At 41.7% G+C, this 12,280-nt stretch overlaps 1 protein-coding gene and 1 pseudogene across 1 annotated transcript; both read right to left on the bottom strand.

Annotated features, from left to right (window-relative positions):
- Window positions 1–4,493: 4,493 nt before the first annotated feature.
- Window positions 4,494–5,694, bottom strand: LOC141441082 (protein HGH1 homolog; annotated as a pseudogene).
- A 4,028-nt stretch (window positions 5,695–9,722) lies between these two features.
- LOC141441072 (uncharacterized) lies at window positions 9,723–11,963 on the bottom strand. The gene is made up of 3 exons (XM_074105712.1): window positions 10,936–11,963; window positions 10,712–10,806; window positions 9,723–10,600 (listed from the first exon to the last, which is right to left on the bottom strand). Exons 1-3 carry the CDS (start codon window positions 11,961–11,963, stop codon window positions 9,723–9,725), a joined length of 2,001 nt encoding a protein of 666 aa, XP_073961813.1.
- Window positions 11,964–12,280: the final 317 nt, after the last annotated feature.

Here is a 12,280-nt window from a genome sequence, read left to right as displayed (position 1 = left end):
GTTTGACCCAGACCCTAGTCCTCCTCGGCAATCACCCCCCTCTGGTCCCCTTCCCTCCCCAATCGCCCATCTCGACTTCATACCGTAAGACGGTCAGCCGTAAAGCTAGATCAAGAACCCCCTGTCTCCCGGATATGATCGACAAGCCCATAAAAATATCGTTTCGACCCCACAATCTCAACTTCCAAATGGTTATGCCCTATCGTCACGACGGACGCCAGTTGAGACGCCCAATGATGACCTTATGGAACTGTTATTCAAACTTCTTACAAATATAATCGCTAAATGGAGCGATTGTTTACCGCCCGACGTTGCCCCCTTAATGATTTCACTTGCCGAGATGCTATCCTTCTCCAATGGCCCCCCAGGCCAATTTCTTCAGTGGAATTGCCGTAGCCTTATCCCAAAAAACCTGATTTGGTCAGAATCGTCAACGAGCACTCCATTTCTGTAGCGGCCATCTCGGAGACATGGTTGAGACCGGACTCCCGCTTCAGGATCCCGGGATTCTCATGCCTCCGGGAGGACCGCGGTGATGGTCGTGCTGGTTGTGCGTTGTTGATCAGAAGAGATTACTCTTTCTCCCAAATACCCCTCCCTCCTCATTCACATGACATTAACGCAGTTGCGGCTAATGTCATGGGAATCAACTTTGTATCCATCTATATCCCACATCCTAATATAAATTTAATACCCGATCTTTCCACCATCCTGTTCTCGGTCCCTCCCCCTCTCCTCATCCTAGGGGATTTCAACAGTCACAACACGTCTTGGGGTTCTTCGCACTCAGACGCATTTTCCGCTTTCCTCTTGGACCTATTTGATGACATAAATGTCTCAGTTATTAACGACGGCTCTCCCACTCACCGGGTATACCCCGGACAAAATCCCAACTCAGTTCTGGATTTGTCTGCTTGCTCTCCCAACCTCTCATGTCTTCTATCCTATCAGGTACTGAGACAATCACACGGAAGTGATCATTTCCCTATTATCATTTCCCAACCATCCTCTGTTCAGCCTTCCCCCGCCCCCCAACCCCTCCTTAAATACAGATTGGATAAAGCAGATTGGCCAAACTTCTCTTTTTATGTAGAAAAAAGGCTAAAAGAGCTCGACTCCAACCTGTTAAACCCCCTTGAACTCTACAACCACTTCCAATCCGTTCTGATAGAAGCTGCAGATAAATTCATCCCAAAGAAAAAAATGGCTAGTAGCAAGATCCCTTCCCCTCCTTGGTGGGATGCGGAATGCACGGCGGCGATAAAAGAAAGAAAGAACGCCGAACGTAAATACAATGATTCCGGTCTTTCTGAAGATTTTATTGACTTCCAAAAAATCTCTGCTCGCACTAAACGTCTCCTAAAAAAAGCGAAGAAGAAAGGATGGAAGGGATTTTGTGAAAGTCTCAATCCAAGAACGCCCCCATCGCTGGTATGGAAAAGTATAAAAAAATTCAGAGGCTCCTTCGATCCCGATCGACCATCCCCCCATAATCCCCCTTCCTGGTTGGCAGAGTTCGCAGATAAATTAGCCCCTCCATCAGTTCCTGAGGAATCCTGCATAGACCCATCTCCTCCCTCTAGCGGGCTAGGCCCTCTCGACAGCCCCTTCACATTCTATGAACTTGAGTTAGCACTTGACGGCCTCCGTAACAGTTCACCAGGAGAAGACGGCATACCGTATATCTTCATCCGTAAACTAAGTCGCTTTGCAAAAGACCACCTCCTAAATCTATTTAATCTGTTTTTTGTGTCTGGTGAAATCCCCGAGGCATGGAAGACCCAAATTGTAATCCCAATCCTCAAATCATGTAAAAACCCACAAGAAGCAAACTCCTATCGCCCAATTGCCCTTTCCGCGACAATAGGCAAAATATTGGAGCATTTAATTAAAAATAGGTTGGAGTGGTTTGTAGAAAAAAATAATTTACTCGCCAACACACAATTTGGATTCCGTAAGGGGAAAAGTACCATAGACAACCTAAGCATACTGACTTCAGACATTAGACTAGCCCTCTCCAAAAACACCATGTTGTAGGGTGCTTCTTGGATGTCTCTGCTGCCTATGACAATGTCCTTCTTCCTATGCTCAGAGCAAAAATGCTTCAGCTGAGTATTCCTGTGAGGATAGTACATTTTATCTGCAAGTTGTTTATGGGAAGAATAATTAAAATCCGAACTGGCAATAGCTTCTACACTCCTCTTACCCTATGGCAGGGACTCCCCCAAGGCTCAGTACTCTCCCCTCCTTTATAATTTATATACGTATGATATTGAACAATCTGTCTCCCCCTTCTGTAATATACTCCAATATGCAGATGATTTAGCGTTATACACCGTTACACAGTCGTTTGATGAGGCTTCTTCAAAATTAAATGAGGCACTCAGATATCTAAAGGTCTGGCTAGATGATCATGGGCTATCTTTGTCACCATCCAAAAGCTGTACTGTAACTTTCTCGCGTAACAGATCCATCCCGAACATAGATATTAACTATGAGTATGAGGTTATTCCCTGCAAGGACTCTGTTAAATTCCTTGGTGTTTTTCTGGATTCCAAAATGACTGGTGTACCCCATTTGGAGCACATAACCGGAAAATGCGAAAGGGGCATTAATGTTCTCCGGGCTCTTTCTGGAGTCTGGTGGGGCGCTCACCCATACTGCCAAAAACTGTTATATAATGCAATAATCCGTAGCCAGATCGACTATGCTTCACTCGTAGTGGAACCCTGCAATAAAAATGCACTTAAAAAATTGGACCTGATACAAGCTAAGTGTCTACGTATTGCTCTGGGAGCAATGAAATCCTCACCCAAAAATGCCATGCAGGTAGAATGCTTAGATCCTCCTCTCTCCCTCCGCAGACAGTACTTAGCAGACCGTTTCCTTTTTAGGGCATGTTCCGTATCCAACCATCCTCTTATACCCCGACTAGAGGCTCTCTCCCTGGAAGTGTCTGAAAACACATATTGGACACATAAGGAAACGCCAAGATACATTGTGTCGTATTCCAAATTAAAAAACCTCTCGTCCCCGCTATATACCACCTACATGAACCCCATATTTGAGGCCGATTATGAGTCTTTGATATATTCTCCAAAAGTTATCCTTGATTTTGGCATTGACAAGGATAGTCCAGCGGCCAACAACATATTTAATAAAAAAAATAGAAAAATGGCAGGATTGGCTACACATCTTCACAGATGCCTCTAAAATAGATCCCAATGGCTTTGTAGGTTCAGCAGTATGGATTCCCAAATACCAAATTGCTTTGACTCAAAAAGGCCCAGCCCAGTCATCTGTTTTCACTGGGGAATCCATCGCAATATTGGAGGCTATTAAATTCTCGGAATCACACAGCGTTCCTAAAATCTTAATTTTTTCTGATGCTAAAAGCTGTCTACAAACAATAGTAGGAAATCATTTTAAAATGAAAACTAAACTCCCAATCATTTTGAAAATTAAAGAGGCTCTAAACCGATGTGAAAAAAAAGGACTAGAAGTTACTCTTGTATGGATTCCGGGCCACTGTGGCATAGTGGGAAATGAAAGAGCGGACATGTGGGCAAAAGAGGCCATCACAATTGGTGGTCAGGATTATAAGACTATCTTACCATCGGACCTAATGATGTCCGCTCGAACTGATTTAAGGGTCTCCTGGCAGAACATGTGGAACCTCTCCAGACACCAGAAAGGCCGACACTACGGGAACATTCAACCATTAATTCCGCGTAAACCTTGGTTTTATCACTTCCGCTCTGCTAGTAAATGGGTCACTTCTACTATCTGTCGACTCCGTCTAGGTCATGTCTGCACTCCGGTGTTTTTATCAAAAATTAGAGTACGGGATAACTCTCTATGCGAATGCGGTCTTGATGAGGGTACCCTGGATCACATTTTTTTCAATTGTGGTAAACATACTTATTCCCTGTATGATGCATTGCCGAAGGATGTTCCGCGCCCTATGAATTTTCTGACACTTCTTTCTATACTAGATTCTCTCTTTTAAAAATATTGATAAAATTTATACAGTGCCACAACATTAAATTGTAGCAACTGCAGCATGCTTAATATTATATATTTCATACTTCCTCTTCACTTTATCCTTTTATGTTAGCATGCTTAACAGTCTGCCATTCCCCTCCGCTAAAAAAAAAAAAAAAATCGTTTCGTCTTGTTATTGTCAGTGTACCGTCCATAACCAAATGTTATTTGTTTTAGGTTTCCTGTCTGTTCCTCCCCCGACATCAAAATTATATAAACCGAACAGTCTCCTCATGCGTGTAATGTCTCTACATCGACATTGGCAAAATACATCTTGCTAAAAAAGCAAGGGTGAAAGCCATAAAAAAAAAAAAAAAAAAAAAAAAACAAGATTAAGAGGTGATGTTATTCACTATTTTTGATTTCAGAGTGGCCCTCGCCTGCTGCATGATAATTATAAATTCAAAATGAAACAAAGGTAACACTAGTAAAATAAATAAATGCATTTATTACTTAAAACTACAGTTTTTAAACATAGCTGCATCTTTCAAGAAATCTTCATCCATTTTCTCAATTCTCTTTATAATCCTCTGGTACGTCTACAATAGACAAATCCTCAGCGCCCATTCAGATTCCTTCTGTATCAGAATGTCGACAACATTTTCACATGCTAGCAACACTTTTGGATCCTTTTCCACATTATGATACTCTCTTAACAATAATAAACCCCATTATCCCGTAATTCTCTCTACAGTTCCTCTTACTGCATAACTTGTTTAAAGTCCTCTAAAATCATTTTTCTAATATCTACATCAATTTCTCTATGTTTCTCTTTAGGTAGATATTGAAGTGATATAGGTAGTGTGTCATTTTCATCATCCGGATAATCCTCATTGCCCGCATTAAAGGGTTTAAAGGTATGTAAGGATATTCAGATCTGGATTAAAGTATCATGTATTCATTATCAAAGGATAGGTTACGAATCGTCCCATGGCACCCCCTCTCCTTATATTTGATTGTTCGTAGTTGCAGAATGGTAGTTATTTTTATTAATGGTACGTACGGATGCTCTTCTGTAAGCCATTTGCGTATTCGAGCACTGCAACTCAGGTTACTGAATACAGCGCCGAGATAGTGTAACTTTGAACCTGTTTTATTAAAATCTATGTTGAATATACATTTAAAATATTGTTTAATTGCGGGATTAACGTGTCTATACACACTTCTAACTCATCTTCAAGTCTGGTTATGTTTGATAGAATCATACAAACTGCATCGCATCTTTTTTCTGAGGATCTAAAACATAACTATTAATAATTGAAGAATGTTTCTGCATGATTCCGGTCGGTATTTAAGTATCTCGGCAGCTCCCCTAGGGTTTGCTGTGATGTTACTAGCGTCAATAACGCGTTTTTAGCAACTTCATCGACTTTATCGTGGTTAATTCAATGATACACGAAATGACTTGCTCCTTTTTCAGCAATGTGTTGATTCCATCTTCTGTTCCCGAAAGACCTACCAAATGGTCCAGAGCTATGTGTTTTAAGTCTATTCTGGAGTCTGGTTTGAGGAATTGCACTAGTTCGTCAAGTGGGTCTTGAGACATGATTGTTTTGATTAAAACTATAAAAATATCACTTTTTATTGGGGTGTTGTGCGCACTACAGACAACGTGATTTTGACATTGACAATTTTGACAATGTCAAGTCAAGTCAAAGGATTGCAAAGACTACAGTCAAACTACAGTATATATAGGGAGGAGGACTGCTGACTGCTGTTGAATAAAAGCAAATCTGTTCTTATATATATTTTTTTTTTGTGAACAAATATTATAAAACATTATTTTTTTAACCAAATAAAAACTCATGTCTATTTTAACGAAAGAAACTCCATTAACCATTTAGTTAACAGGTTCTAGTAGCGACATCTATGGCCATCCAACTGTATTTTCGGGAGACTTAACAAAGCTTACTTGGGTTCGTGTAGAAGAAAACTTCGACGTTAGCGTCATCTAGTGGTACACATTAATACTAATTAACAGCGGAACCTATTGACGAGTAGCAGAACTAAAGCAAACTGCGCAGTAGCCATTTGACACTAGATGTCACTATAATCAAAAGGCAGCTGTGATTATACAATTCGAGGTCATAAACTCACAACACAAATCTTTAGCACACGAATTTAGTCACATTTTTTTTTAAAAAATGAAAACAGGGCTACTCGAATGTGGTGAAAAATTGTACTGAATTTAAAATATGAGATATAATCTACTTCTGCGAAGTGTGCGGGGAATGTTTGTCATGAACCTTCATTCACCTATTCTCGCACAGCACATCTCTAATGAAATAGCGCTGAGCGTAGCGAGGACGATGCAGATGAAGCGTTTCCATTGGTTCATGAAAACACATTCCTCGCAACTCATCCTCCCACATCTCTGGTGAAAACTATAAATATTCTCATGTTGACGTATTTTGCATTCCGTCAGTACAAAAATTTGTTTCTGCAATTGGAGACCAAAGGGCTGGCAGCTATCTCTCTCAACGAACTGCCATCGCCATTTAACGAGGGAATGCTGCCAGCCTCTTGGCACCATGCCACGGGGTTTTTTATATTTAATTTAGTAGGTATTAAGTTTTTAAGTTAGTAGTTAGTTTATAGTTAAGTTTTATATGGTTATTTTTTCTTAAATTCTTGTATTTCAAGTTAAATAAACACGTCTTAAAAAAAAAATTGAAGAGCATGTAAAAATTTAAGATTTAAGTTTAAAGTTTTAATTGTATTTAAAAAAAACAACAACAAGTTAAGTTTTGCATGGTACTTTAATTCTTAATCCCTACTATCCCTACTAATATTATAAATGCGAAAGTAACTCTGTCTGTCTGTCTGTCTGTCTGTCTGTCTGTCTGTCTGTTACCCTTTCACGTCGAAACCACTGAACCGATTTTGATGAAATTTGGTATTTAGGTAGTTTGAACCCAAGGATCAACATAGGATACCTTTTATTCCGGTAGAGGGCGCCACCGCGCGATAACCTAGATCCGCGCAGACGTAGTCGCGGGCATAAGCTAGTCTAGATATATAAAATGTTTTCCTTGAGTCATTTTAGTTTAGTTTTTAATTTAGTTTAGTTATTTATATTATACAAATTTATATAAGTCTTTTCTGAGCAACCATAATGATACTAGTTCATTGGTGGAAACTGTTTTGGCTTGTGTGTTATCGAAATTTAAATATTTATGTGTATTATCTTTTTGCTGTTTGTTTCCCTTTATCAATAAAATAAAAAATAATAAAAAAAACGGAGGCCAATCGCTCCGACGAGATGTTTCCACTACTACGAAATTTGAAAATCGAAGTTCGTATCGTACCGTCCCTCTCACTCTCGTATTAAATAATATTAGCGCCAGCGGTACGGCAAGAGACGAAGTTCGGATTTTGCACTTCGTATGATTCATGGCAAACATATTTCTCGTAACACCTCGCACATCTCTGGCGGAAACACAGCCTTAAGGTGATTTTCCACCGGCGAGACGAGACGAGGCGAGACGAGACGAGAACTGAAATGACGGGCGCGCGAGAATGCATACAAATTTACATTCTCGTCTCGCCTCGTCTTCTCTCGTCTCGCCGGTGGAAAATCAACATTAAGGTTCCGCTTTTCCTTTTGATTAAACATGTAGGAACGTAAATTTTAATCATGTAAATTATTCAATTTAAATTCTAAAGTTGTGCTATTATTTGATTGCTCGAAACAACACGCTCAAAAATCATCAAAACCTACTAAATATACGTTCCCAAATAATGCACCGCGCTGTGTAATTTCGGTGTGCTAATAGTTTTTTAATGTCTTCTTTGTAAGCGTTAATGGATTTCTCGAGGGGCAAAACAACAAGCGAGTACTACAAGTACAGTGAACATACCTACTGTTTGGGCTAAGTATGTGAATGAATGCATTCTTTCACAGAGTTTTTTTGTACATAGCCCTGCAAAATTGTTTTCACAGTTTGTCTGCTGGATACAGTCTCTATAAGAACATACTTAAGTATTATATAAGTACATTATGTAATTTAGAATTGCATAAATGATTACATTAGTTATATTACTGTGTTATGGAAGAGTTTATAACAAATATTTTTTAAGGATCGTTTTGAATTTATTTTTGTCAGTTTGTAGGCGGATGTTATCAGGTAAACTGTTACCTAAACAAACGTAGTTCACTTTGGTGGTATATATGTTCACTTTTATTGCAGGTGCCAATTATTCAGTAATGGAATACATATCTACGGAGCACAATTTTCGAGCTATGTTACGAGCATTTAAACACAGTATGGATATGGTTGAGAGATATCAATTACGAGGAGACTGAAAATCTTCTTGGTCGAGGCTACTATAGTGTTTGTGAACCCTATTTTGGGCGTGTCCGACACGCTCTTAGCCGGTTTTAAACAAGTTCCTATCAAAGTATGTCGCTAGAGTCAAACTTTCAAATTGACAGACACGTCTATTGGCATTATTGTTTTATGACGTGCAAACGATTATCAACTTTAGGGTGGTAGACCACATATTTGGCTGATGGACCATCAGTGATGGTACATTACAGGTAAAAGTTCACAAATTAAACAAAAGCGTTCTAGCGAGTATTCAAGCAAAACGACGGTAATTTTGCTTCGAGCTCTTTGCCGAGCATCCGTCCTAATCAATCATAGCGAATAATAATAGTATATTACTGTAGAGGCCGAGAAGTAGGGGTTGCCGGCCAAGCAGATATAGACGGCCGAGCGTAGCGTCAAGTGCAATCAGCGGTATCGGCAATTTTTGAAAAAATATTAGTTTTTCTTTTACAAATATACAATTTTACTCGCAAATGTGATGAAAAACATTGTATGTCGCACGGGCACTAGAATTACGAACATCGACTCATTAAAGCCCTCAGTCTTCGACTTCGGGCTTCTAATAGACTCTCGTTCATAATAATTTATAAGACCGCCCTTAAGACACAATGTATTATTTTATATTAGCACGTACTCAACAATATATTTACAGTATGCCAAACTGTGAAAAAGTTTGTTGGCGTCTTGGCGTCTTCTGTTAGAATTAGATGTTCAAGTTTTCAGCCTTAAATATTGTAGTTGTGGTTGTGGTGGTGTGTGTGCTTGAAGATCGTGATCACTTACGTGAATCTTAGGGTGCAGAGATTCAAACGCCCAGTCCGTTTTATGGTTTATTATATCACACACGGTATAGCAATTTAACCACTAAACAACTTGAAAAGCATAGAAGGAGAAGATAAGCAGAATTATTATAGCAAAGCACAAGCAAGCGCGTAAGCAAGAAATCGTATGCTAAAACAGCGGCGGCGCGCGACATGCACCTCGCGTCTCAATCATATTCAGACTGGTGCGCGGGCGCAGCGCGGCGAGCGCCGCGCGCTGGGTAAACCGGTTAGGCCGTGCATCGTACATCGTACGTTACCGGCCGCGCGCAGGTAGCTACAAAAATACTACTAATAAAATGAAACGGTCTGTCCCATTTCAACGTACAAAATTAATAACATGCACTCAAGTTGTTATGTAAAACAACTTGACAATATTCTAATTACTAGGTAATCATTATTTAAGGATTTATAATATTGTACAGTTTAGACATTTATAATTAATATTAAGTTAGATTAAAATACATCATCAAATAAAAAATGAAGTAAATAATTAAAACATGATTTACAAATTAGGCGATTACAATTACAACATGGCTGCCTGCGACAAGTCCTGTTTGCAGCGTTCGAAGGCGTCGAGCTCTACAGATGAAAAATGGACCGGGTGCGAACCCTTTACCGAACCCGTAAGAAGAGCGTTGAGGGGAGCCTGGTGTTGCGCGGCTGCTGGCGTGAACCTGCGGTAGAAATTCAGCATACCTAGGAAACGCCTCAACTCCTTCACGGTCTTCGGTGGAGGAAAACTCGTGAATGGCCTGGACCTTGGTAGGCAACGGTTTAGTACCTCGGCAGAAACACGGTAACCCAGAAATGTTACCTCTGGGGCTGCGAATACGCATTTTGAGGTATTGATGACCATACCGTATTTCTGAAGTCGGGCGAAGAGCTGCCGAAGATGTGCTTTGTGGGTCTCCTCGTCCTTAGAGAAGACCAAGAAGTCATCTAGGTAGCTGTAGCAAAAATCTAGTCCCCGTAACATCTCATCCACGAAGCGCTGGAACGTCTGTCCGGCGTTACGAAGTCCGAACGTCATGAACGGAAATTCGTAAAGACCGAACGGCGTTGTGATGGCAGTCTTCGGGATATCATCGACGTTGACGGGGATTTGATTATATGCCTTTACTAGGTCGATAGTTGAGAAGATGGTACTACCTGCGATTGCATGAGAAAAATCCTGGATGTGACGTATAGGGTACTTGTCTGGCACGGTTCTGGCATTAAGCATCCTATAGTCACCGCATGGTCTCCATCCATTGTCCTTTTTAGGGGCTAAATGTAAAGGCGAGGCCCAAGGAGATTCGGAAGGCCTGGCAATACCACTGGCGAGCATAGAAGAAAATTCCTCACTAGCAATTTTCAATTTATCCGGGGCCAGCCTACGTGGTGCACATGACACAGGAGGCCCTGGTGTAGTGCGTATGTGGTGTACGGTTGTGTGTTTAATAGTGCGATGTATGCCAGAAGGGCGAGTAACGTCGGGATATTCCCGTAGTATAGCGTGGTAAACAGACTCACCAGTTACAACTTTGACCGAGGAAATGGCATCAGACGGTGCTGCAGGCAAACCCGGGGTGGCAAGCATTGTATTGCTATCGATGAGGCGTTGGTTCCTGCAATCGACAACAAGGTTAAAATGCGATAAGAAATCTACCCCAATTATAGCCCTTGTGACGTCTGCCACAACAAATCTCCACGTAAAGTCGCGGCGCAAACCTATACTGAGCACTAAATGAACATACCCGTAAGTGTTTATTATCGAACCGTTAGCTGCACACAAATTATAGTTCGTTGGATTTCTGTGGTCCCTTAATTTAGAACGAGGGAATACACACAGGTCACTGCCAGTGTCTATAAGGAATTGAACTTTTGACCTTGAGTCCACGACGAACAAGCGACTTGCGTTGGGGCAGCCGCCCGTCGCCATTATCGACCGCCCCGGCGCGTTTCCCGCTTGGTAATCACACGGCTTGATGCACCGCCGAGCCTGCTCCCCAAACTTGTTATGATACCAGCACATGGGGAACTTCCGATAGCTGGAGTTGGATCTCTTCGATGCGGACCTCTGGCGTGAACGACTCGTCGATGCTCGTGTCTTCGGTCGGGACATTCTGTCAATTTTCGCATCCATGGCGCTCATTCGCCTAGTGAGCTCGGCAATTTGGAATACCAAGGGATCTGCTGGGGCAGTATGGGCAGGGGAAACCGCTGCTAACTGTGGTGGGACTGACATGACGACATCGTGAAGGCGATCTGCTAACTCCGCCAAGTCCTCAAGCGACGACCTCAACTGCGAAGCGATAATGTCCTGCGTTCTTTGTGGCAGCCTACTCGACCAGATGGAACGCAGGAAGTCTTCGGGTAAACCTGGACCGGCTAAATTTTGCAGGTGCCGAAGAAATTGCGACGGTTTTTTATCGCCGAGCTCTTCACCCGTAAGAACCTGCCGGACCCTTTTCTCCCGTGACGCAGATAGGCGTTTTATCAACTCCGTCTTAAGCTTCTCGTACTTGCCCTGAGCCGGTGGTGTCGTAATTATGTCCTCCACTTCCTGTGCGTACTGAGGTTCTAGCTGTGCCATCGCGTAATAAAATTTTGTCTCGTCGGTGGTGATCTTGGACAATGTGAATTGTCCCTCTAATTGAGCGAACCATAGCGCAGGTTTCTCGGGATAAAACGGCGGTATCTTTACGCCGACTCGAAATGACTCAGCCGTTAGCCGCTCCGCGCCATCTTGTAACGGTACTTCTTTATCCGTATTATCGGTCATTCTGCTCGTGTTCTGTGCTCGAGGTCACCAATGTAGTTGTGGTTGTGGTGGTGTGTGTGCTTGAAGATCGTGATCACTTACGTGAATCTTAGGGTGCAGAGATTCAAACGCCCAGTCCGTTTTATGGTTTATTATATCACACACGGTATAGCAATTTAACCACTAAACAACTTGAAAAGCATAGAAGGAGAAGATAAGCAGAATTATTATAGCAAAGCACAAGCAAAGCGCGTAAGCAAGAAATCGTATGCTAAAAACGGCGGCGGCGCGCGACATGCACCTCGCGTCTCAATCATATTCAGGACTGGTGCGCGGGC

Source organism: Choristoneura fumiferana, chromosome Z (genome assembly GCF_025370935.1).
Source record: "Choristoneura fumiferana chromosome Z, NRCan_CFum_1, whole genome shotgun sequence".
NCBI classification, from domain to species: Eukaryota; Metazoa; Arthropoda; class Insecta; order Lepidoptera; family Tortricidae; genus Choristoneura; species Choristoneura fumiferana.
This window is presented reverse-complemented; position numbering and strand designations above follow the sequence as displayed.